The 25,028-nt window shown below is 43.5% G+C and overlaps 2 protein-coding genes across 12 annotated transcripts in view; one reads left to right on the forward strand and one right to left on the reverse strand.

The window, feature by feature from the left end:
* Positions 1–2,469: 2,469 nt before the first annotated feature.
* Positions 2,470–15,840, forward strand: LOC133957011 (protein phosphatase 1 regulatory subunit 12B-like). Of its 9 annotated transcripts, XM_062392412.1 has the most exons (9): positions 2,471–3,087; positions 7,233–7,249; positions 7,357–7,483; positions 8,201–8,305; positions 8,450–8,500; positions 8,632–8,682; positions 9,419–9,490; positions 10,094–10,222; positions 13,224–13,324. In XM_062392412.1, exons 1-7 carry the CDS (start codon positions 2,977–2,979, stop codon positions 9,458–9,460), a joined length of 504 nt encoding a protein of 167 aa, XP_062248396.1. In that variant the 5' UTR covers positions 2,471–2,976; the 3' UTR covers positions 9,461–9,490; positions 10,094–10,222; positions 13,224–13,324. The 9 variants fall into 9 exon arrangements, with proteins under 9 accessions (XP_062248391.1, XP_062248396.1, XP_062248394.1 ...); XM_062392410.1 differs by lacking the exon at positions 10,094–10,222 and having other exon boundaries at positions 13,224–15,840; XM_062392408.1 differs by lacking the exon at positions 13,224–13,324 and having other exon boundaries at positions 10,094–11,702.
* A 6,127-nt stretch (positions 15,841–21,967) lies between these two features.
* The window catches only part of syt2a (synaptotagmin IIa), a 49,571-nt gene continuing 46,510 nt past the window's right edge, over positions 21,968–25,028 (reverse strand). For all 3 annotated transcript variants that reach the window (XM_062392415.1, XM_062392413.1, XM_062392414.1), the window contains 4 exons: positions 24,484–24,651; positions 23,648–23,765; positions 23,147–23,280; positions 21,968–22,277 (listed from right to left, as the gene is read on the reverse strand). In XM_062392415.1, coding sequence (XP_062248399.1) covers positions 22,062–22,277; positions 23,147–23,280; positions 23,648–23,765; positions 24,484–24,651 — 636 coding nt within the window. In that variant the 3' untranslated portion in view covers positions 21,968–22,061. The remainder of the gene's footprint in view (positions 22,278–23,146; positions 23,281–23,647; positions 23,766–24,483; positions 24,652–25,028) is intronic.

Here is a 25,028-nt window from a genome sequence, read left to right on the forward strand (position 1 = left end):
ATGGTTTCCCTGCGTGAAGTGGTTCCAGCTCAGCGTTCCAGCTGCCCCCCCCCCCCCCCCCCCCCCCCCCAATACCCTGGTGGAATCTGTTGGTAACACGAGAGTCTCCTTGCATTACCGAGTGGACTATATCTGTCTGTGATAATCATACCGAGCGGCGAGGCCTCATCACAGGCCGAGAGAGAGAGAGAGGGAGAGAGAGAGAGAGAGAAAGAGAGAGAGAGAGAGAGAGAGAGAGACAGGTGCAGAGCGAGTCAGCTGAGAGGCTCTGATACAAGGAAGGAGCAAAGGGGAAGTTAGATTTCTTTGAAAGTCCCATTTTCTACTTAAGTAGCACTTTCTAATGGATGAGATTATGTTATTAGATCCTGTTCGCAGTGCGGCCTGCTCCTCCTCATGTACAGCTTCTTTCCTGAAAATGCAGGAGAGTAATATCCTAAATGGAAAGTCAGTGGATCAGCACTTAGTAAAAGTCTCTGACACCATGTGCCAGTGTAGTTCCCTATACCACCGAGTCATTTCCTCTATAAACATACAAGATAGAAAACTATGTGCAGTTTCATTCGTAAGACACAACCTGCTAATATCAGCCTGTTCAGAATAGATTGTTACTTGAGCCCATGAGGTTATGTTTTCATCGTACGTTTGTTTGTTTGTTTGTATGTTGGTTAGGATGGATCACGCAAAAACTACCAGGTGGACCTACATGAAACTGGGAGGCAGGATTTGGTTTGGGTCAAGAAAGAACACGATGTGGATCTGGATCCAGATTTCTTCACTTTCTTTAACATTTGAAAGTGTTTTCTCAGAGAATAATTAATCTGGCAACTTTAGGGGAGTGATTTTTATGAGTGTGTGTTAATGGTGTTGATCCAAATAAAAATCCTGACCCAGTGAGTTTGAGGTTTCACAAGAGGACTGTTGGGCCTTGGCGGAGGTATGTAGTTGTGTAGTTGAGTGTGGGTGGTTTGTTCACAAGCAGGACATAAAACTGAACACCACAGCAGCCTCTATATCAAACAATCAAGTCTTCACTTTCTTTTCCTTTATCTTTCTCTTTTCTCCTCCTCCTGCGTTTCTTTGTTTGTATTTCATTCTCTCGATCTGTTTGCCCCGAGCAGGGGTGAGGGAGTGTAGGAACAGTGAGGGGCTGCAAACCTCTCTATAAAAGGAAGCTAGCACTGAGCCGGCTGGTGCGGACTATCAAGAAAGTGAGGGGAGGTGCACTGATCTTTGCAATCTCTTGGCATTTGGGAAATATGCTTGTTAAGCTTCCCTGCAGGGAGTTAAATGAAATGAGGAGATTGATATCGCACTGTGTGGTTAACATGAAGTTACCGTCAGCAGCTGGTTGACTGTACTCAGCATGAAGACTGGAGGAAGCAGCTCGTCTGGCTCTGCTGACACATTCAAACATTTCAGGAAACACCAGGAAATGTTCACGTCCAAGTTCCAAAGCCCTCGAGTGGCTGAAGCAAATATGACTCGCTCACTGCAGGCAACAGAAGAAGATGTTAAACAGTAACAACATCTGCAGAAGGGGTCACAGTGGATGAGTCCATCCATCCATCCATCCATCCATCCATCTATCTATCTATCTATCTATCTATCTATCTATCTATCTATCTATCTATCTATCTATCTATCTATCTATCTATCTATCTATCTATCTATCCATCCATCCATCCATCTATCTATCTATCTATCTATCTATCTATCTATCTATCTATCTATCTATCTATCCATCTATCCATCCATCCATCAACTGATATCTTATCTAATGGTTTAGTGATTTGGTGCAGATCCAAATCAAAATCTGGATCTAGTGGATTTGAAGGTGGTTTCATCAGGGGACGGTTGGGCCTTGGCCGAGGCTCGAGTGTCTTTCTAGTTGAGGTGCATGTCTTTGGATTGTAGGAGGAAGCTAGACAACCCCCCCATGTCAGCTGGGATCAGCTCCAGCGCCACTCTGGACTCGTAGATGATAAGCGGAAAAGCTAATGGACGGATGGATGAACGATAAGAGGAAATGTGGCACAAGTGCTCTCTGTTAACACCATGTAACACTCACACACACACACACACTATCTCACTCTCCATCGCACTATGGGGTGCATACAGAATGACTCAACACCTCACGGTTGTTGATGGCTTCTCAGGGAAATACTGTCTGTTGACCTACCAGGACACGAACTGCTGCTGTCCCCAGCCCCAACCCCCCAGCCCCCCCCCCCAGCCCTTATCCCAGTCCACATCACCGGACAATTTTAGCCTCCAGTGCCGAGTCTGGCCATCGCAGAGCCTCTGGCAGGCCGCCACAGAAAGCTGCCAAAGCCGAGGAGATCAGGGAGCAGCAAGGGGGGAGTTTGGCGGGGGGGACTCTGGGAGAGAGAGACCAAGCATAGAATGGAGAAGGAGAGAGAGAGCGAGAGAAAGCAAAAGAGGGAGGGAGATGGAGAGAGAGAGAGTGCGTATAACTTTGGGGAACATGGGAAGAGGCAGCACAGGGACAAAACTTTTCTATGTTGACTGTTTTTCTTCTGGACTTCTTCCACCTTTTATCAGAGAGCTCAGTGTTGACGGAGCGGAGACAGGAGGGAGGAGCATTTGTTTGCTTTCGTAGCTTAAGAGTTATTTCTCTGTTTTCGTGTTCAACAGGTATTATCTTGTTTTTGTTGCATTTTCGAAAAAAAATCGCATCATCTCTGTCTGAGCTTTGAAGAAGGGTTCATCGCACACCTGAAATCCCTCTGTACATAGCTGCTGCTCTCTCCAGCTTATACACAAACACACACACACACAGAGACACACACACACACCTGTTGTTGCTGAGGATTCCCCAGGAGCGCAGTCATGGGCATCTGCGTCACTGTTGTTGCTTGAGGGGATCTGTGCGTCCGTGCAGCTGTTATCTGGAGGTGGCCTCCTCGCTGAACGCTGCAGTAGAACCTGCCTGTGCAGGGTCAAGGAGGGGAGATGTCATCCTACTACCCACGCACCAAGGACCTGACCCGCACCAGAAAGTCCCTGACGGAGTCTCCGCCGTCCTCTCCGCCCCCTACAGACAAAAACTACAGAGTAAGAACAGTAGGTTTTTCACCCTTTGTTTATTTTGAACTGGTGTCACCAATTTACCAGGTTAGATGTGTCTAATTACTTTCACTGTAATTTCATCCAAACTCAAAGAAAGTGTTTGATTTTCTTAAGATTTTGGTTTTAGAATAAATCTTCTGAGACTAGAAAATACAAAAGAAAAAGTAGAGTTTATACAGGTAGTGGATTAACTGCTTTGTCCATTTATATAATATTAATATGAGTCAGATTTGAAAAAGTCTGTGATTTATGCCTCTTAGATGTGAGAAGCTGAGACTGTTCATGAGCTTTCTCAGTATCATAGTCAACACACCAATCATCTGATGTCTTTTTCTAGATAAAAAGACATCAGCAGTTGGTTTGGACAAGTGCTCTTGTTTGTATTTAAAGTTAAACAAGCACAATTTCCCCATCTCATAACAAGATTACTATCTGATCCAGGTATTTCCTGTTTTTCCTATTTTCTGTGATTACACTCATTTGATTGTCACTGAAATAAGTTGATTAAAAATCTACACATCAATTCTGTTTATATGATGATCCATGAGAATTTGCTCTGAAGAATTCGTCAAAACTTTCTGTAAAAGAACTTTGGATATAAACTGTAATTTCCTGTTATTTCTCTCCCTGAGCCTAAGTGGCTTATTCTCCAGGGCGTTGTTTGACTGTTGTGTTTATGTCGGTGCATCAGACTGAGCTGGATTCTGTCACAGATGCTTTTAAAGGGACAGACCGATGCACAAAAATATGGAGCAGTGATAGTGACTCCGTCTGTGCTGGGACATGTAGAGTAAATGTCATGCAACCCTGCAGACACTGGCGTTACAGTGCAGCCGCTGAATGCAGCCAGTCTTCTGCTCTTTTCAAGACGTGTCAGTGTCCTTGTGTCTGTGTCTCTGGTGAAGCTCTGGCGTTAATTTGCAGTGATGTCAGCCCAGTTTGAATTGGCAAAGTGTTCATGGGAGAAACAAAGCCGTGCGGAGGGAGGGGAGTCGGATTGATGCAGTATTTTTAGCACATGTCACAGTGTTTTGATGAGAACCTGATCGTCTCGGTTAAACACAATGTGTGTTACAGCAGTGAGCAGCAGGAAGAGGTAGAAACATCAACACAGTTTACAATGTGAGGTATTTGTACTTTACTCGAGCATTTCTATGCTCTTTTATAATTCTACTCCTACTCTATAGAGTTCAGAGGGAAATATGTTCAGCTGTATTTAACAGCTTTAGCTACTTTACATAATTACACACGTACAAGATATATAAATGATAATTTAATCTTGCCCTGATCGTCCACATTTATCTCAAAACCCAGCTTTGGCTCAGGAGGTAGAGCATTCACTAACCAGGAAGTCGGTAGTTTGATCCCCTACTCATTCAATCCACATGCTGAAGTGTCCTTTGGCAAGACACTGAACCAGACCTGGCAGTGTATGAGTGATGTCTGATGGAGAAAGTGCTGCACATAGATGCACTGTATGAATGTGTGTGTGTGTAAATGGGTGAAGTGCAAGAAGAAAAGTGTTGTACATATGTAGAAAAGTATTTTATGGAGAGAGACAGAGAGAGAGCAAGAGAGAGAGAGAGAGAGAGAGAGAGAGAGAGAGAGAGAGAGAGAGAGAGAGAGAGAGAGAGAGAGAGACTGAGAGTTTCCTGCTGCAGTCGACCTGTCAGTTCTGAGGTGGAGATGCTGTTACAGAAGAGCGGGGACACAAAGAGACAGAAGTGAGATGAGGGGTAATTGGCTTTGGAAAAGTGCTGTGAACAATTTCATTTATACCTCCGAGCAGTGAGCTCACACAGGCAGCCTGTGTGTGTGTCTGTGTGTTTGTCTATCTGAGTGTGAGTGTGTGTGTACCCCTGACCCTCTGCGCCCTCCCCTGCTGGTGTATATTGTTGGTCCTGGCAAACCATAAAACTGGAGGCAGTTGTGTTCACAGAGTGCCCGAAGTCATGGCATGCACCCGTCCGTCTGATACAGTGTGACACCCTGTTGTCCCCCCCCCCCCCTCCTCCTCTCCTCCTGCATACATGTGCCACTTCTGACTCCCTCTGTTTTTCCCTAACAAGGGAATCCGATTGGTGCGGCCGCCATCAAAAATAGAATTTACAGTATGATTCAGCATCTGGCTCCGGTTCAACGTGAACAGAAAACATTTCACGATGGAGGACTACATGGTAGTGGCACACACGCATGACTGTAAAAGGCTCGAGTGAATCCCACGGGCCTCATCGGAAATGTTACTGGAATTAAGAGAGAAACTCATTTCACCAATTCCACTAATCCTTTACTGTGAAATAGATTTCTGCATAGGAGCTAGTAATCTTGAAACGGGTGGTTCATATCCGTGTGAGCATGATGATTTATTCATAAAGCCAGAGGTCCAATCATCCCGGCTGATTAGCGAATCTGATGGTGGGCGCTGGGAGATCAGAGCGAGTGAGAGCTCCTCTTGGCTCCATCCTTGGCCCTTTCTTCGTCTGAGGTCACAGAGGTCTGTTTTTTCCTGGATAGCTCTGCTTAAGCACATGACCACATAAGGACAGGCAGCGCTGGCTCAGTTATGTAAACACTAGCTGAGGAATAGCTCCTCCGACGCTGGGTGAAACATCCCCTAACTCACCCAACGCGAGCACAGGAACAACTGTTCCTTTTACACATAAATTGTCCTGGAGCAACGCACATGCTTCTAACATGTTCTACATCTGCTTCTTGTCTCCGATGGCTCAGACCGTTCACTGCAGCGAGTTTCCAAACAGAGAGGTTTCTTATCCAAGAAGGAGCAGCTCCGAAGCTCTGAATGTTCAGGGGTAACGTGAAGGAGACAACAGCAGATCATGGATCAGTTTGGCCTCAGATATTCTCTCTTTCTTTTCCAGTCATGCCCCTCTCATGGGACACGTTTTTCAGGTTCTGGATAATATCATGTTTACATGTTATACTGGAGATCCTGTGTGTCCATCATGAGCACAAAGAGGCAGAGATATAGATTACACCTACACCAGGTTTCTGCTCAATAGGCTCGTCTTACTCCTGAAAACCAAGATCTGTAAAGATGGACGACATGACAACTCTTTAAAAGTGAAGCCAAATCATCTGAATCGCCCCCTGGTGGCTAGCTGCAGTGCAGGTCATAAACCTAGCCTCCTCTTCCTGGGAAATTTTTTCAATGTTCTAATCAAACTCAATTTCGGCTATATTTTTTTTTATTAATTATTTGACGCCATAAAAATGAGGTGAAACGTCCGGATTGACAGCTCAGACTGACTCACAATTGGTCAAGAGCATGTGTTAACAGCACCTTGATGCAGAAGCTCCGCCCCCTTGTCACAACTGCAGCAGGATCTGCCTTCAAATTACATCCAAAGTGCAAGATGGCCACCCTCATATCCAGGATATTTTAGCTTCAACAAGGAGTGGAGACGTGTCGTCCATCTTTATAAACAGTCTTTGCTGAAGACACAGCAGTTAGAGACAAGTAATATACAAACAACTGCTGAGAATGTAGCACAACATCCAAACCTCTCGGTATAAGTTGCTTTCTATCATTATATTTATATGTGCCCTGAGATTAAGCTATGTTGTGATTTGTCGCTTTACAAATAAAAGTGAACTGAATTAAAATAGCAACACATTGAGTCGGCTGTGTGATCGCCGCAGGCTCCTGTTGACCGGAGCAGCCGCAGCTCCAACCGGCCTGCTCTCAGTTTGCAGGTCTGAGGTCAGCGGCCGACCCGTCACACCAGAGATACTCAGCTCCTGATGTCATGATGTCATCTGGATGCTGCAGGCCTTTGCGCCGCGGCCTCCTATTCCAAAAGATTAACTGGGCTCACCAGGGGAAGTTTGACCTGTGTGAACCCTGTCGCCGCTCTGACGGGCTGAGTTGTGTCTCACTTCTGCTCTCGCTCACTCCCTCTCTCTCCTGCGGGGGGGCCCTCGGGGGGCCTCTGAACACGCTGCAATAATTCACTTGGAAGTTTTTGTTTTTCCTCTTTGTTGTCTCAAGATGGGGAAATATTTCACCCACTGCCAAGCCTCTGTTTGCTCTTATCAAACAAATAAATCTGGATCCATCCACAGCGGTTCTCATGCTGTGATCAAGCTAACGTGTGTTTTTCTCTTCTCTTGTCTTCCAGCATGAAAGACTGTCGAGGTAAGAATCAGACGCTGCTTTTTTCATCCTCAAATCCCTGAAATAAATAAATGAATGTCCTGGATTCAGCAGCACGGTGTACCGAGCATGATGTGTGTCGCCTCCAGATACGACTCCAGTGGAGAGAGTGCGACGGACAGACCACTGGGCCGAACCAGCTCTTACACGCGCAGAGAGACCAGACTGGCCTCGCTGGGTAAAGACCCAGACTCCAGCGCCAAAGACTACAAGAAGGTGGGGACTGTTTGATTCACAGGGTATTAAACAGGGTCTGTGTTTATAATGCTCCTACAGGGGCAAACAGATGGAGAGATAATTGAACTTTAGCTGGAGATATTTTTTGCTCCGTGGAAGGAGGGGAAATGAAGAACGGGCGAATCCAGGAATTTGTTATTCGCTTTATTTAATGTTGCGAAATTGGGCATTTCCCTGATTTCCTAGTACGGCACAGAAGTGTATAAATAAATACACAAAAATGTAATCAAATAAAACTAAAACTAAAAAGCATCACATTGTTCACATTTCCTACTGGAGTAAATGTAAACAAGTACTTGCTGAGTGTATCTATTCCCTGATGTAGTTGTCTACTCCATCATTATCTCAGTGTCCTTCATTAGTGAGGCTGCTGCTGCTGCTGCAGGAGGCGGGATCTAATTTTCCCTGCCTGTTCTGATTGGCGCATTGGACCAACTCCCCTCACATTATTGGTTACTTTGTCAAAAATATAAAAACAATGTGACTGCGTAGTGATAATATGCATTGTAAAGAAAGTAGTAGAATAGAAAGTACAAATACAACATTTGCTGATATATATGGTGGAATAAAAGTGAAAAGTACCTGAAAATAAATGTATTTAATTTATACAGTCCATGGTTATAATTCTAGTTCATTAAATATTGCAGAATCTCTTTTTGAACCCTTTCCTCCATCTTTGTTTCCCTCTGTTTTCAGATGTATGCTGAAGCTCTGCACGAGAACGACCGGCTCAAGTCCAGGTTGAACGACAGCAAACAAGAACTGGTCAAGATTCGCTCTCAGCTGGAGAAAGTCACTCAGGTACACACACTGTCAAGTTCAGTTGTCTCCTGTCACTGCTGCACCAGCGTGGGTCTTTCCCCACGGGCGTGCAGCAGACAGGTCACGACTGAATACTTCATGAATCCAGGATATGAACAATAACAGCATCATTCTGACCTGCAGAGGCACGAGAGGATATCAGAGAAGTCTACAGCACTTCAATCGGAGAAAAGGGTGAGTTGCCTCTGCAACCTTTTAGCATTTAGTTTGGTCTTGGTCTTTATAATTTAGTTTTGTCTTCAATTATAGAGTAATGGCCTTTTACAGAGGGTTATTTACTTCGGTTGTTTCATCTTCGTTTACAGGAAAAACAAGTACTTGAGAAAAGAGTGTCAGACATGGAGGGGGAGATAAAGGTCAGTCCCTGCAAAAATAAAATGTGTATAATCACCCGGGGTTATGATGGCATCTACATGTCTGTGGTTTTTTCATTTGCCCAATAATGCTAACAGTCTTTGAGAGTACGAACCTCCAGCCAAGTCCCTCTCCCTCATGCTAAATGTAGCACATGAAGGGTTTTTACAAAACAAACACACACACACACACCCATATGTATATATCTATATATATATATAAATACTCTCCGGGGTTCTGCTCAGACAGGTGGGTTTGGAGTCAAGGAGAAGGAAGGTTAATGCTTTCGGCTCATTACCCACAGTGCTCTGCTGGGCCACTTCCTGCCAGGCTAAGGAGGAGCCTGTGCCGCTGCTCCCCTGCTCCACTTATCCCACTGTTGGGGTGAACATTGTGACCTAGTTCCAGCTGAATACCAAAACCCCGTCCAAGAGCAAAAGACCTGCTTTTGTGAGACATTCCTGCGCCGCACTGTGTGTACTCTGCTTCACAAAGCAACACAGGACATCGCAGCAGAGGGATTTCAGGCCTGAGCGCTTAATTCCGTGCAGAGGCAGTAGAGAGGAAAATTATCCAACAAGGCTAAAGTTAAATTTTTATGTCAAATCATTGCAACATTGTTATGTTCCTCAAGAGGAAGGAAATAAGGGCTGTGGTGCGTGGAAATATAATTGTGCCGCCGCTGAAGAGAACACGTGCAGCAGATGTTTGACACCCATGTTGTCGTGGTTCCCTCAGCAGGACGCCCCACTGCGGTTCCGCTGTGGGTACCAACCCTGAGGGCGGGCTGTTCTCAGGGGAGGGGGGATGGTGAGTGGTCGCTATCAAGCTGAGGTGTGATTGACACCTGCCTGTCACCTCACTTGATTCTGTTTACACGTGTGGACATTTTAGGCTCGAATATTCCAGAGCTGTACACATCACACCTCAGGGAACTGGAATGTCACGCACCCACAAAGTCACTTGTTCCTGTTTCGCACGTTACAGATTCTCCACAGGGGGGCGCTGTTCAGTCGATGTTAGATTAGTCGCACACGTGTTAAAACCCACGCCACCTGGTGGAAAGGAAAAATAGCAGCAACGCCCATGGACATGCTGTCTTCAATAAGCAAAACCAAATCACAGATACTGTCATTTTCCCACTCACACTAAAGTGAGCATTACAAGTGTTGCTGTTGTGTTCACATCAAATTGCGAGGTGTATTTCTCGCACAATGAGATCACAAACAATTAAATTCAAAGAGGGAAATAGATGTGAATCCTCGTGAATATTTACTCCTGATGATCCTCATCAGGCAACCTCATGCGAGGAACATAACAGGATAATATTGTCTCATATTTGGTGTGAACACAGCATTGCTACCTTTTAGACACATGGAGCTGGTTTACTGCTGTTACTCTTCCTGCCCATAGGGGGAGCAGCTTGGGTTCTCATCTCCTCAGGTGTGAAACCGCTGGTGCTGTGGCTCTGCATTCGACTGGGTCAAGTTCCGGGTTGTTTCACATCCACGGCACCGTGTGTCCTCGTCTTCCCTTTGAAATGTGTGTCCACGTGGTCTTTGCAGGGTTTTATATTATATATATATTATAGGAAAAGCTTAATTTGAACAAACAGCTTCTGAAAGTTAATCGATAGCGACTGTGTAGGACGGAGCTCCAATTTGAGAGAGAGTAATGAAACGAAAGTGGTCTCACCTCACTCTGTCCTTTCCTCTCCTCTGGCTGAGGGCACCTCTACAGAAACTGTTTTATTCCAGAGGACATTTTATGCATGAACATCTGGGTCTCGAACACAGGCTGGCTTCTTCTTTTAGAAATGTGTTGTGTTGTTGTGAGAAGGGAGCTGGATGTCTGCCTTGATGTCATCCTCTGTCATATTTATGTCTCGTGTCCTCTGTGTGGGTCTGTGTGGGTCTGTGTGTGTGTGTGTGTGTGTGTGTGTTCTGTGGTTTCCACCCAGGAATAGTGTCAAACCACAAACTTTCCTGTTGAGCCACATTGGGGTTTACCTCAAAGTCAGGACAAGAGGAGTGTGGGAACAGAGGGAGGGAGGAGGGGGAGGAATAATTTCCATCCCTTTGACTTAGAAGCGACTCGGCTCCTGCGTAAAGTCGGAAATCGGTTATGAGGATTTCTATGAATTTTAATTCCCTCTCCTCTCCGAATATGTATAACAACACACGGCGCGTCTCCAATTCCTCCCACTGTCCAAAAATGTAGCTACCCTATTTGTTACTGCATTAAATAAAATGAATAAAATGAGAGGAAACATACAACATTGTGATAAGTACAGAAAATAACCGAAACTAGCTCTGAGAAATGTCATGGTTGGTCCACGTCCCAAAGAGAGGAGGCTGGGTTTGTGACCTATATTGGAGTCAGCCACCAGGGGGCGATTCACATTATTTGTGATCCGTGATTTGATATAAGAAAGACAGAAACCACATTGGAGAAAGATGTATTCAACATGAACTTTGACCTTTTAGTTTGGTCCGTGTCCCATCCGTTAACATGCAGGAGGCAGGGTTGGGACGCAGACTGCTGCCATCCACCAGGTGGCGACTGAGATGTTTTGGCTTCACTTTTTGAATTGCATTCATGTCGTCCATCTTTAAATTCAGTCCCTGGGTCAAACCGTAGGAGACCTGGCTTTATACTTTGCTTGTGGTAGCTTCTTCTCTTCCTCCTCAAATCTTCCTGGTTGGGTAAATATTTGTTTCTGTAAGTGCTCTGATACGTGTGTCAGATCCAGATTCTTCTCCTCCCTTCTTCCCTGTAAACAGTTTCTATGTGAGCTCTCTCTCTTTGCACACGGCCTGCCTCCCTGCACGCTCTCTCTGTCCTCCCCCTCTCTGTATCTCTCTCCTCCTCTGTGCAGACTTTCCCTGCTCTGGCTCAGGTCCACACCTTGCGGAGGGTGAACGAGTGTCTCCTGGCGGAGAACAGAGCCATGCTGCGTGTCCTCGCCCGCCTCTCTGAGACGGCCGCCATGCCGGAGACGGAGGACCTCTGATCCCCCGACACCGCCTGTCCTCCTTTCCTCCCCCTCCTCTCCCTTCCTCAGCCACCTAACTTCTGCACTCCTCTGTCCTTCTGGTGCCTCTACAGCCCCCTCGTCCTCTGCTGTGTTCCTCTCAGGCAGGTCCTGCACCCTCCTGATGCTCACACACCTCCAACACTGCATGCATCTTCCCCTGAAAAAACACTATTTTCCTATATGGCCATCAGAGCCCTGCTGACCCCCCCCCCCCCCCCACCCCCCTCTACAACATCTCTCATAAGCCCCCTTTGAAGTGTATATTTACCCACGTTCATTCTGCACGGGGCTTCCCATGACATGATCACTGCATTATTTTGGTAAAGTACACATCAACAGTAGCTCGGCTGCATGGAGAATAAATGCATGCTGTGGTTGTTACTGGTGTGGAAACAGTGAAATAAATACAGGCAGGTCCTGTGTAATGTGCTGTGTAATCAATGCAGAGTTGTTTGCCAAGAAAACAGCCTCTGTGGTCAATCTTCCATAGGAAATGAGATGTGTGAGATCATTAGACTCACAATGAAGTCGTGTAGAACACAGACACAGAGATGGGACTCGTGTTGTTTCTCTGTGTTTTTTTTTTCTTTTTGTTTGTTTTTTACTGTCAGGGAAATAACAAATAAAGTATTTTAATTTAAAAGTCAAATTTCTATCTTCAAATCTATCTATCTATCTATCTGTCTGTCTGTCTGTCTGTCTGTCTGTCTGTCTGTCTGTCTGTCTGTCTGTCTGTCTGTCTGTCTGTCTGTCTGTCTGTCTGTCTGTCTGTCTGTCTGTCTGTCTGTCTGTCTGTCTGTCTGTCTGTCTCTCTCTCTCTCTCTCTCTCTCTCTATCTATCTATCTATCTATCTATCTATCTATCTTTTGAGGTACTGTATAGTGCTGGAAAGAAAGAAAGTGGAAAGGTGCTTTTCCAAAATGTGAAATTATTCCTTTAACTGGATTTAGAAAAGAGCATCAGGACATTTTCTGAGCTGAACGTTTCGATAATCATTTTTCCTCACATAGTAAAAGGTGACGATGAAAAGGAGACGTGATTTCCCACAGGTTCTGAACGTGTCGGCGCCTTCGCTCGTTTCCTTTGTTTCTTCTTCTTCGTGTCACATCAGAGCAGCGGGTTAGAACTTTGACAAATACAACGGTTATTTTTAGTCGTTGCTCCTCGTGAGAGATGAGACCTAGATTTGTGAGGTTCTGACCCTTTCTCAGCTTCCCTCTTTTTGACTTCACTCTCTTTCACTTCTCATCCGTCAAAGTCACGTCTCACTTGCATGATCAGCTGCTGCGGAGCATGTCCTCTTTGCCTGCCCTCCAACTCCACTGAGAAAAAACTTTTAGACCAACTTGTTTTTAGTTGTGATGCAAGTCATTCGGTGAACATTGTCCCAGAGGCTTTAAATCAGAAAACTTTCTATCCACAAACTACTAAAACCCAGAATGTGCAGTGTATCTTTGAAGTTGTAATGGTTTCCTGATATCACTTCTCTCCCTCTGCTCTCCCAGATCTTAACAGAGCTCAAGTCAGACAACCAGAGGCTAAAGGATGAGAACGGGGCGCTCATCCGAGTCATCAGCAAACTGTCGAAATGAAAAGATATGTGAGGCTCCATATTCTCTGTGTGTGGACGCTCTGACCCTGAAACAGCAGTTTCATTTCCCCCAGATATCACCAGTCGTGACTCCTCTCTGAGTTATGGTGGATAATGGTGATTGGCCATCAGGGCTGCAGAAATAAATTCCCACTGGCGACTGGTGAAGTTCTGAAAGGTGTTTAGAAGTTTTAAGACGTGTTTCACAATGTACGGTGGAGTTACAATCATTGTTTCTACTTCATTAGATAGTGTTGTTTTTTTCATATATTCATATTTCACATTAATCAAATAGGGACCAGTCGAACTAGGTTGTTTCAGAACCAGTTGAAACAAGTCCAGGGGTTTGCATGAAGGAACTGCATCTAATATAAAGTCACGTTTGTTGTCACATCCTGCACTGCAGAGGTTTTTTAATGTTGTCTTATTTAGAAACGGAGAGAGAAACCAATTATATCATTGATTTATTTTTTAATTTCTCCAGTAATCATCTATTAAAGTGTATTGATGCCACGGCAGAAAAAAAACAATTGATCAACTTCAAATTATAACGAGAAAAGTTCATTAGAAGAAGATGTTTTCACCTAATTACGTAAGAAAATGTTTCACGCGATAGAAACATTTATCATGTTTGGTTGAGACACGATGAGATTCGGTTGTTATTGTTTCTTCCTGTGGCAGCAAAACTCTGACGTATCGAGTCACATCTGGATTAAACCTGAAGGAAATAGTGTGGTTGGAATTGGAGAAAAATCTTTATATCAATCAAATTTGACCAAACGGGGTAAAATGAACTGACCAAGGAGCTTCTGTTCCAGCAGATAATTGAAGTGTCGGTGCTGCAAGATGCAATTTCTGCGATACAACTTCTCTCAAAACTCAAAACGTTGAAGGATAAAATCTTTAATCTGTGAGAAACTGTGTCAGAAATCCAAACAGCTGAAATCTTTGGAATCCTCTGTTTTCACTTCTCACTGAGGTGTTTGAACTGTAAAACGTTCCTTTAGAAACCTGTTAAAACATCATTGGCCATCATCATAATCTGTTATTTAAACAAGGCTTGTTTTTAAGAAACGTGCCTGAAATGCACTTTGTACAGAAATGACAGAGGCATCACTGGTATCACCTTCAGGATATTATATATGTTGTTTTAGTATAATCGATTATTTTTCAACCTCTGTGCCGCAGCTGTTTGTGTTTTCAGAAGCTGTTTTTTCATGTGCTTCTTAGAGGATCTTTTTATTTTTGCATTTTCTGGTTGAATAATAATGATCACTAAATCCTCAGAATGGCTACACAGAAGAAACTGAGTACTATATTGTGTTTTGTAACAGAGATATATTTATTTATTTATGTGTCTCTTAGTTTTGAACTTCATATGTTGTTTCTGTCGAAGGATTAAACCCGATCTGGTTGAGCCGGTGATGAAAACACTAAGATCAACATCATCCACCGGTAGATCATAGACTGCCGACATTTTAGATTCCATAACTCTGTCTAATATTCAATATCGAGCACAATCCAAAGCTTTTGGAATTAAATGATTATTGACTGTTTGAGTTGCCAGATTATAAGATGCATCAAACTACAACTTATATAATATATCAGAACAACGCTGCTTTAATCACCAACAGCTTTTGTTCTGCTCTGTTTAGAAGCTTGATTTAATTGTACTATTCGATATCTGGGCTTCTTCAATGACTTTGTTTACATGGACAGCAATATAATATATATATAAAAACAATATATATATATATATATATATACAATGTACAATGTATATATATATATATATATATATATATCATAAATAAATACAAGTCTGAATAAGACACTGCCTGTTCTTCAACATGAATAAGGATAAACTCGAAATTAGCAAAAATCAAATGAAGACATGTGAACGTTTCGATCTCACGCCCTGGGTTTGAATGTTTCTCTGTTTTAGGTCATGCTGAAGATATGATTAATAATCAGTAATAATCAGTCTATGCTCTGTACCATATAAATGATAATATGATTGAAATACTCTATAAGTAACATATATGTAAACATCATGATTAAAATGTTTATCCTGAATAAGGCCAATAGTCTGAATATTGCTGTTGAAGTTTACAAAGTTATTGATCGATTTAAAAAATCTGGATATTGAAACTGTTTTGAAGTTGTTTCTCATGGAGCAAATCAAATCTTTATTTATCTATGTCACATCATCATTTAATATATCATTTAATATATCAACCTGGCAGACTTCATTTTAATCACTGACATGAATGATTTCTGTGTCTGTCTTCTCTTCACCTGATGGTTGAACCAGGGTCTCCAGATGTTTGATGTTTTCCTTTCACACTGGTGATGGTTTGTGTAACATCACTAATTCCTTTGGTCACATCCAGTAAACTCAAACTTCAAAATAAGACACAATACGTGTCCACTCTTTCTACCTGTGCTGTGTTGAACTCTGAAAAGTTTTGAAATGTGTTGATGATAGTTTAACACGTGAACTCACTTTGCTTAATAAACCGTTGACGAGATGGAGAAGTGTCTGTGTGTGTCACATCAAGCCCAACACACTGCACACCAAACACAAGGCAGTCATGGTAATTAAAAGGCCTTTATTTCCTATTTGTTTTTTTACAGAACTGGTAACACATATGATAAATTTGTAATAAGTTATTTGGTTCCCTTGATGACTTTATAAGGATCCCCAACGTTTGTCCACACAAGGGTCGAGAGGAGTTTGTGAGCAACGTTTGTGTCCAGTCAAGGGCTAAAGCATGCGATCCACAGTAGGCACAAGTACTGACATGAACACGCGCACCACGACACTAGACACGAAGAAACACAGCTAGAGGACACAACCCGGCTGCCCTCCGATGCTCTAAAAGATGACGAAGAAGAGAAAGAGGTGGGCAAAGAAAGGGAAGTCAAACCAAAAGAGTCTTGAGAATACAGTTGCATCCGGGACGAGGTGGAGGACTAAGCGCTCAAGAGGGGGAGTTTGGTTCGGTCCTGCATGTTTGGCAGTATACAGTATGTCCATGTTGTAAACATGAAGGCCGGCATTCTTTACGCTCAGGGAAAGCCGATTCACCGGGGAGCCCGATGAGTCCGCTTCCTGCTCAGCATCACAATACTGATGGGACATCGCTGGAAAAACACATAAACAGGACAAAGACACAAACGTGGGGGGGGAAAACAACCTGGAAACGTTGTGGTGACACATCTCCGGCAATGGATTCAAACACAGTCCTGCATTCTACATTAGACGTACACATCACAAGTAAGAGAAAGGAAAAGAAAGGACACAAGGAGTGATTACACGTGTGCACAAGAATACAAAGAAGAAATACAGCGAGTAATAGAGGAGACAAGACGGCGTGTCTTCACCTGCTGACAGGCGTCTCGACACGGTTTGACAGGGTGGACGATGATTTCCCTTTCCTTTTTTTTTTTTTTTTGAATCCCAGCGTTTGCTTAAAACAAAAAAACAGGAGAGGACAAAACAAATGGCTGCTGTGTGCCCGGTGCCCTGGCACAGCTGGAACGCCACAGATTCAGATGCATTTGTGCAGAACGTCTGTTCGTGCGTCTGTCCGCAGATATCAACAGAACACAGACAGAACATGCTACCCCCCCCCCCCCCCCCCCGATCTCAGATGGGTACACACACACAGAGAGAGAGAGAGAGAGATGCACGTTGAACGACAATGTGACCAACGCATGCAGACCTGTACTGTATATTGTAATCATAATATTCCAGTGTTGTGTTTTTGCACCGTGTCTGCTAAAGGGCCTACATCTATTAAAGCACACGCACACACACACACGCTTGCACAATCACACACACTCACACACACACAGCTCCCAGTCCCCCATAGAACGGCATGGTCATGTGACTGCGGTGACCCCGAGCAGTGACAGGAAACAAAAGAAAAAAACGGTGTGCTGTAAAATGTACCCGTGATCACATTGGCCTCATCGCGCGACGCGTTCGGGTCACCAGGCAGTGGCAGGATCTCTGAAATCTGGAATTACACTCATCAGTGCATCATTTGGTCACAGTCAGTATTGATGGGACTTTATAATATTGCATTAGATATCAAGAGTTCGCCAGCGTCGCACGGCAGAGCTGGCGATTGTTGGGGGGGGGGGGGGGCAGGCAAGCGGAGGCAGTTTACTTCAGAAGGAAAACAGCTCAAGAGGTAAACTGGAAGAAATGGAGATTTTTTTGGGGCGAGTTAGATGAGTAGATTGATTGTTGATTGATTTGTGTGTCCTTACGTGTGGAGCCAGGACACAGTTAGCTGAGCTGAGCACGTGGAACGGAGAAAAAGCTGATTTAAATGGGTTATATCTTATATTAAAAAATAAAAAAATTATTTTAAAAAATCAACCCTAGAATCTAAAAGTCCAGCTACTTCCTGTCCCAATGCATTAACTTCCTGGAGTATTCCTCCACAGATGCTTACAGCTGCATTTTATCTGGCTAACTGTTTCCCTCCGTTTCCAGTCTTCGTGCTAAGCTAAGCTAACCTCTCCTGGCTCCATCTTCATATCAAGCACATGGGACTCGTATCATTCTTCTGATCTAACTCTACGCCAGAGGGGACATTTCTCTAGAAATTTTAAAACTATTCCTTGTAACCCACATAACTTTATATATTGTCATATACTTTTATATTATTCTCATACTATGCCATGTAGTTGTGAAAATCATAACTTAATGCATAGTTCTATGGGAGGGATTCAGACCTAAAACCTGGAGCGACGCCCGTTTAAGTTTCTCTCTCGTTTGCTTGGATGTCTTCGGAACTCGACACTCGATTGTTGGAGACGTTTGCAAAATGGAACCCGAGGAAAAGCGTCACGTCAGCAGCGGAGTGTTGTTTTCTTTACTGTACATGTCGTCACGAGCACAATCTGCTGCTGAGGTGGCAGAAGAGAAACTTAACGAGCGACCCAGTCTGGTTCATAAATTGCACTCGGCCCAAGAATAGAACACACTCTCGTATTTATATATGTATATATATATATATATATGATATCCTTTTCGCAGTATTAGTGAGGAGTGGTATTGTATCTAGTATTCATACTATCAAAACAAGGCATATACATTACTAATCACAATACTGTAAAATCAGCTACCTCTATGAAACAAGGACATCGACAGCTCTGAAAGTAGAAAAACACACAGTCACTCTACTAAAGTCACAACTGTTCCCGACGCTCACGTATGTACAGTGACGTGGAGTTCGCCCCGCCCCCCCCCCCTCCATGAACAGAGACCTCGGAGAGGAATGTAAAAGAGAGAAACACTGGCCGAGGAAAACTAAAACAAAGACGTCAGATATTCTTTTTTCTTTTTCATTATTAAATAAACTCCAGCGACTCAGCTGCGCTCTAAAGAGTTAGTGCTTGAGTTTTATGGCTTTAGTTTTATCTTATTCATTTATCTTGTATAATACACATACACGTTATTGTATAATCAACACAGTAGAAGAGACACAGTCGTGAAAAGGGTTTTCAGGTCGTTGAAATAGACACGGGAAAAGAAACGAAGAGAAAAAGGAAAGACGGAGAGAAGAAGAGATTCCAAAGTGGTTTGTGTTCACCGGAATGGGATTATTCATCTTTTTTGGCCCCTGGAAGTGATTTGTACATAAAGATATGATCCAACAGACTTGATTCTGGGTTTGTACTGGCACAAATAATAACTCCTACAATCCACCTACAGATTGCAGGATTGTTCAACCTTCTTCTCTCTAGTTATTTCTGAAAAAACAAACAAAAAAACACCATAAATCGCAAAATCTGCTGTTAGAAAAACCTTATAGACTTGGACAACCCCAGATTCCAAATATTATAAATCAAAAACATATAAAAAAAAAAACAGCAAAGACATTTAAAAAGTCAAACAGTGGCCTTCAGATAAAAGCTGAAAGAAAACATAAGTATGGAAGATAAATGGCATCAAATAAAAAAATCAAATCAAAAACGGTTTTGAACACAAGGAATTAGATAGCAAGCATGCGGCTACATTTTCATCCTACATGAACTCACACACGGTACTGGACGACACACTTTGCTTTTTTTTTTTGTTCAGGAGTGGAAAGGTTTCTTATTAGTAATAGTCCTGTAATAGTTGTACTGTATGACATTCTCTCCAATGACCCTCATGGAAAATAAACACACATTTGTTTCATTTAGAAAATATACAGTGCATCTTTTTTTTTCTTTTAATCCCCTTCGTTCGTGTTATTAAAATGACAAATGACACCCACTGACGTACACGAGATATTTTTGCTTCGTCTCTAAAACATGCTCTTATGTACAGTATTTTTGTATAAACATGCAGTATCAACGTGTATGAACTATGTATATAGGCAAAACTACACACCGATTGGTTTGCTTGATTGCTTCCATGTTGCCTTTTCTTTAGTGTTGCTTCATCAAAAAGAAAAGATGGACGATGGCGAAAAAAACTGAAACGTGACCATGGTCTGTGTTCGGTTATAAAAACATAACGAGTTTCCAACAGAGAGAAAGATACAAGAGCCAACATTCATTAAATAAATAAAAAAGGAAACAGTGGTGTTGACTGCTTTTTGATTTACATGTATTTTACAGTCTACATTGAGTTTTGTGGCTGTTGGTGCCCACACACAGATTTGAATTGAAGTTTTTCTGGAGTCCACAGCAGCAGGATTTTTAATTTCCAATTATTTTATTTTTTTTTGCCAATTTATTTCAGGACAATTTGGATTTTGTCACAGGACGGTTGGAATATTAATTTCCAAATGAATCGTTGACATTCTGTGGATGAGCAGCATTAGATCCAGTCCATGTGCAGACCTCTCTGTTGTGCCACAGAAAAAAATTCAACCTCACAACATTTTACCACGAGAAAAAAAAAAAAGAAACAATAATTACACAATCACAGAACAGAATTAATACCCAGTAGTGCAATTAAATTCGACAGTTTGGTAAGCTGTGTATTCAAACACACACAGGATCAGTGCCTTCTTCCAGACCATTTCCTTTCAATCAAGTAGGAACGCAGTATGCCAACACAAAAAACACAAAACAAAAAAAGCAAATATAACGCACTCCCTCGCTCGTTTTTCTTTATTTTGCGTGTGTTTTTGTTTAAACCCAGCTAATCTTAACACAAACAATTAAAGCTCTGGTTTCTGAGGGTACTTGAACGTAACATTTGGATTTTTAAAGTGCTTGAGGAATAAAAGTGTTTGAAGTTAAATAAAATGAAGAAAAAATAAAGGAATACAGCTTGATCAATAAAAGAGAAAAAAAAAACAAAAAGAGGAGAAGAGAGAAATGAAGAGAACAACACCGCTGACTGGAAGGCGTCCCTGGTAGTTGAAAATTGCTTATTTTGTTACTTGGAAGGCTTGTCTCCTTTATGACTGTAAGACGGTTATAGGGATTTCTTTGAAGTTAAACCCTTGTGTCAAGTCCATGACTAATGGCAGTAGCACTGAACAAGTGAGATACAGAATCGGAGGCGTTGGGGGGGGGGGAGGAGGAGGAGGAGGAGGAGGAGGGGGAGGGGGGGTTGAGGGGGTGGTGGTTGGTGGTGGACTGCGGGCAGTGATCGACACTCTGTAAATGTCGTTTGGAGGTTGGAATCAGTCTCTGTTGCACCCGCTCTGATATTTCCTCGCTTTTTGTTGTTCACACGACAAACGCAGTCTCTTTTTCGCACTCACTCACACACACACACACAACACACACACACACACACACACACGCACGCTTATTTCCTTTTAAAACCGAAAATCCATCCTTTCCTCCCGCCCCCCTGATTTATTCCATTTCATGGATAAACTTAGCACTCGTCATGAGCCTTACGTCACCGAAAAGAGAAGTTTTCGAAAATCCCGACATTTCTTTCCCGTCCAAGTGGAGGATTAGAATAATAACAATAATACGAAGAATAAGAGTAAGAATAATAACGACCCGTTTAGAAAAAAAGGCATGGAGCTTCAGTTTTTCCTCTCAGTTTTCCTGAGACGAAGGGTGGCGTGTTAACGAATCGAAAACGGCAGTGTGTTCGTGGGTAACCGGATATGTGCTTATCCCTACTGGCTACCCAGCTCTAGGAATGTACTTCAAACTAACAGAATCATCTAGTAGGATCACTGGCAGGTGTGAAACGTGGTGCACGACACACCGAAGGAATGGACCTGCTTGTGTTATTTCTCTGTCCTATGGCAGTATAAAGCATTTTTATTATTAAGCGCTATTCTAAGCAAACTGTGTCACTAAAGGGAAGGGCTGAGAAGAACACTATGAGTGAACGTTATGTTTTATCCCCTCTGTCACCAGATTCCCGTGTAGCACTCTACCGGCTCTCTATAGTCTCCTCTGTATTCTTATTAATGGAACCACAACCCCAATACAAAAATAGATTTAAAGGAAATCAACGGAGTCTCTGTCCATCCTGTTAACTTGTCTTCTTTTGTCACGACCTAATATAACATGATGCTTTTTTTTTTTTCAAACTATATTTCCCCATCATGTCGAATGGTATCTATGGATCTTTTCAAAGGTGGCAGTGGGAGAGGAGGAGGAGGAGGAGGAGGAGGAGGAGGAGGGTGGGAGGGGGAGTGGATGTAAAGTCGGGGGGGGGGGGGGGGGGTGATCTTCTGGAATATACACTGATATGTGGGGCCTGATGGGAGGATGCGTGGGGAAGAGAGGTGCGGGTGGGGACGACGTGGTCTGGTGGGGTTTACTTCTTGGCGTTCAGGGCTGCGAGGGAAGCGTCCACCTCCTCCTCCGGCTGCAGCGGATGCCACTGGGCGATCGGACGCCGGGGGTTGGCCAGCATGTCGGACCAGTGTTTGAGCCCGGCCCCCGTGGACTTGCTTCCCACCCAGATCTTCCCGATGGCGTCGTTCTTGCCAATCTTGTCGTAATCCAGCACGGTGATCACGGCTTGGATTTTCTGGGTGGGGAAAAACGAGGAGGAAAAGCATTAAAACGGTGTGGGGTGGGAAGGGGGGGGGGTGGGGGGGGGTTGATAAAGTCCTAATTAATTAACACATGGATATAACAATCATCCAAAGTACAGACACAGAAAACGGGGGAACCCATGTTTTAACAAGGGAGTAATTGTAGTGATTGGTGCAAAGTGGCCAGATGCTGGTGCCAGTGGGACTTCTCCAGCCTCCAGCAGGATCTCGTCTCCTGCTTTCTAATCTCTCCATGTAGACGCAAGATTTCAATTGTTGCATCGACTTTGATAAATGAAGTAGATGCATTTTGCATGTTTGATTTATTTGCCAAAATAAACACAAAGAATAGTCCACTGTTTCTTATATGAATATTTCATACATTAACATCCTAAATAGTAATTTTGCTGAATAACTTACGTGACATTTGTGGGATTATTAAATGAATTATCAAAAATCAGTGTCCGGTTTATTAGGAACACTGTGATTTAAGTATTGCTGCCTTTTAAAAAAAGTCCTAGAGTACATTCAACCCCTGTAATGGTTATATATCCTGTTTGTATTATTATCTGCCCCATTTATAGTATTTACCGCAGGGTACAACCTCTTTGTACATTAAATAAGAATTGAGTTGTGTTCGTATCCTCACCTTTACCTAAAAAAGATCATTTGTTGTCTAAACTTTTCTGTTTTGCACATATAGTAATTCAGGCATTGCTTCAAATGTGCACATTGATTTTGCACATTTGCAGTTTTTAAGTATTATTTAGTTTTTATTACTAGATCTCTCGATTGAACAGAACCTCTCCACCTGTGGGATATTGTTGTGACCTCCTCAGACGCATTATTTCCTCGTGCTCACCTGCATTTGGTCGATAGGAATCTCAAAGCTGAAGGATTCGTTGTAGTACGGATTCAAAGTGTTCTTCTTCACCGTCGTCTTCTTCTTCTTCAGCCTCTTTCCATTCTGCAGCAGGTTGATCTTCACGTAGGGATCTGAAAGACGGAGAGAGGGCAAAGGGCAAAGGGCACGATGAGCTGATGAAAAGAAAAGAGAAAACCTTGGACGTGCACGTTCAGGCTGCAGTGCTGTAATGCACCAACAGATGGGGCCAGCACTGAAGCCAGGGGGGGGGGGGGTGGTTGGATGTGGGGTTGGGGGGGTATGGGTGGGGGGGTTGCTGCAATGTTGGGTACTGCAGCGTCAGCACGTGAGCAGAGCTGCAGTCACGCCGCGAGCATCCACGTCCCACGCTAAGGTGACCAAAGTGCCTGGTTGTGTTAGACTGGGAACACTGGAATAATGGCATGTGTGATAATGAAGTGTAATGGTTGATGCTCGGCTCCGTGATGTGTTCAGCACCTGACAGTCCGCCCACGTCCATCTTCTTCAGGTTCTTAGCCTCCAGAATACAGATGGTGAGTTTTCCAGCAGTGGGGACGTAGCGCAGGGAGATGCAAATGTCTCCCAGCTTCTCCGGCTGTGGGGGCGAGGAGAGGAGAGAGGAAGTTAAAGGACGGCTGACACGGAGCAGATGTCTTTTTCTCTGATGTGCGATCAGAGATTCACAAACTGTCCCCTGTTTTTTTGTGCATTTATTACCTGAGCTTGTTTTCATCCCTGTCTTGTCTGTTTGTCAACAGGATTATGCAAAAAGTATGAAAATCTTTGAAGGCTGCGACATGAGCCAAGGAAGAATTACATATTGGCACTGATCCGGAGTTTTCATTTTTTTTTTATCTTTGTTCAGCAGTTACGAGATAAGGATTTCGTTTTTTGACATTTTTACCAATTTCCCAGGGAAATCATTCCCGGAGCAAGACGACCAGAACTTCCCTTTTGAAAAAAACAGCAGGAGTTATTTCCCAAGCACATCCAGTCGGTGTGTGAGTTAAAAAAACTCCAAAGTGAGTGATTTATTTTTAAGGTGACCCCGGGGAGACAGCGGCTGCATCGATTAAAATCAGTTTTTCATGCCCTGAGGCAGCGTAATGGTGAAAGCATCAAACTACGGACTGCCTGACTGCAGAGGAAGCAGAGTAAGTGAGAATTAAAAACCCCAAAAAGATCACGACCTTCATCCGACTGTTAAAGAGACACCTTGTGTTGTGCTTATTTTTTGTGCCAGGTCATTGCTACGTAAAGAATAATGTGTTTTCTGTCGGTGACGTTCAAACCGGGGGCGGCGGCGTCCTTACCTCTTCTTGATCCGCGCTGTCCAGGTCTCGCCACACCTCAATTGGCTTAGCCAGGTCAAGGCTTTTCAAGGGTATTTTAATCTCTCCGATGACGTCATGTTTGGAGAAGCGATCAAAGTCATAGACGACCATGACCAGAGTGTTCCCGCCCATCTCCTGGAAGGGGATCTGCAAGACAGTAACCAGGGAGCATTTACATTCACACATTTCTAACAGTTTCTGAGCAGATGAGTAAAAAGTCAGCACCGATTTTAACCATAAAACTAAATGGGTTGTGTCTGTGGCCTGGAGCTCCTGTGTCCTGACTTGATAACCTGCTGCTTCAGCAGAACCGGCCTGACTTTGACAAGGTAAAGCCATATGAATTTTGTTTTTTCTTTTTTATAAAGCTGTGTCAGCAGGCCGGGTGCACCAGAGGTGGCCTTCTCCTCTAATTCGATTCTCCACCACAGTCTCCTTGTCAGACACCTTCTCCACGTCTGCTGCTTTTTATCACTGCCGGCCACAAAAAGAATCTCAGCAGCGACTCAGCTAAAGAGCAAAAG

The sequence above is a fragment of the Platichthys flesus genome, chromosome 7, assembly GCF_949316205.1.
Source record: "Platichthys flesus chromosome 7, fPlaFle2.1, whole genome shotgun sequence".
Lineage (NCBI taxonomy): Eukaryota > Metazoa > Chordata > Actinopteri > Pleuronectiformes > Pleuronectidae > Platichthys > Platichthys flesus.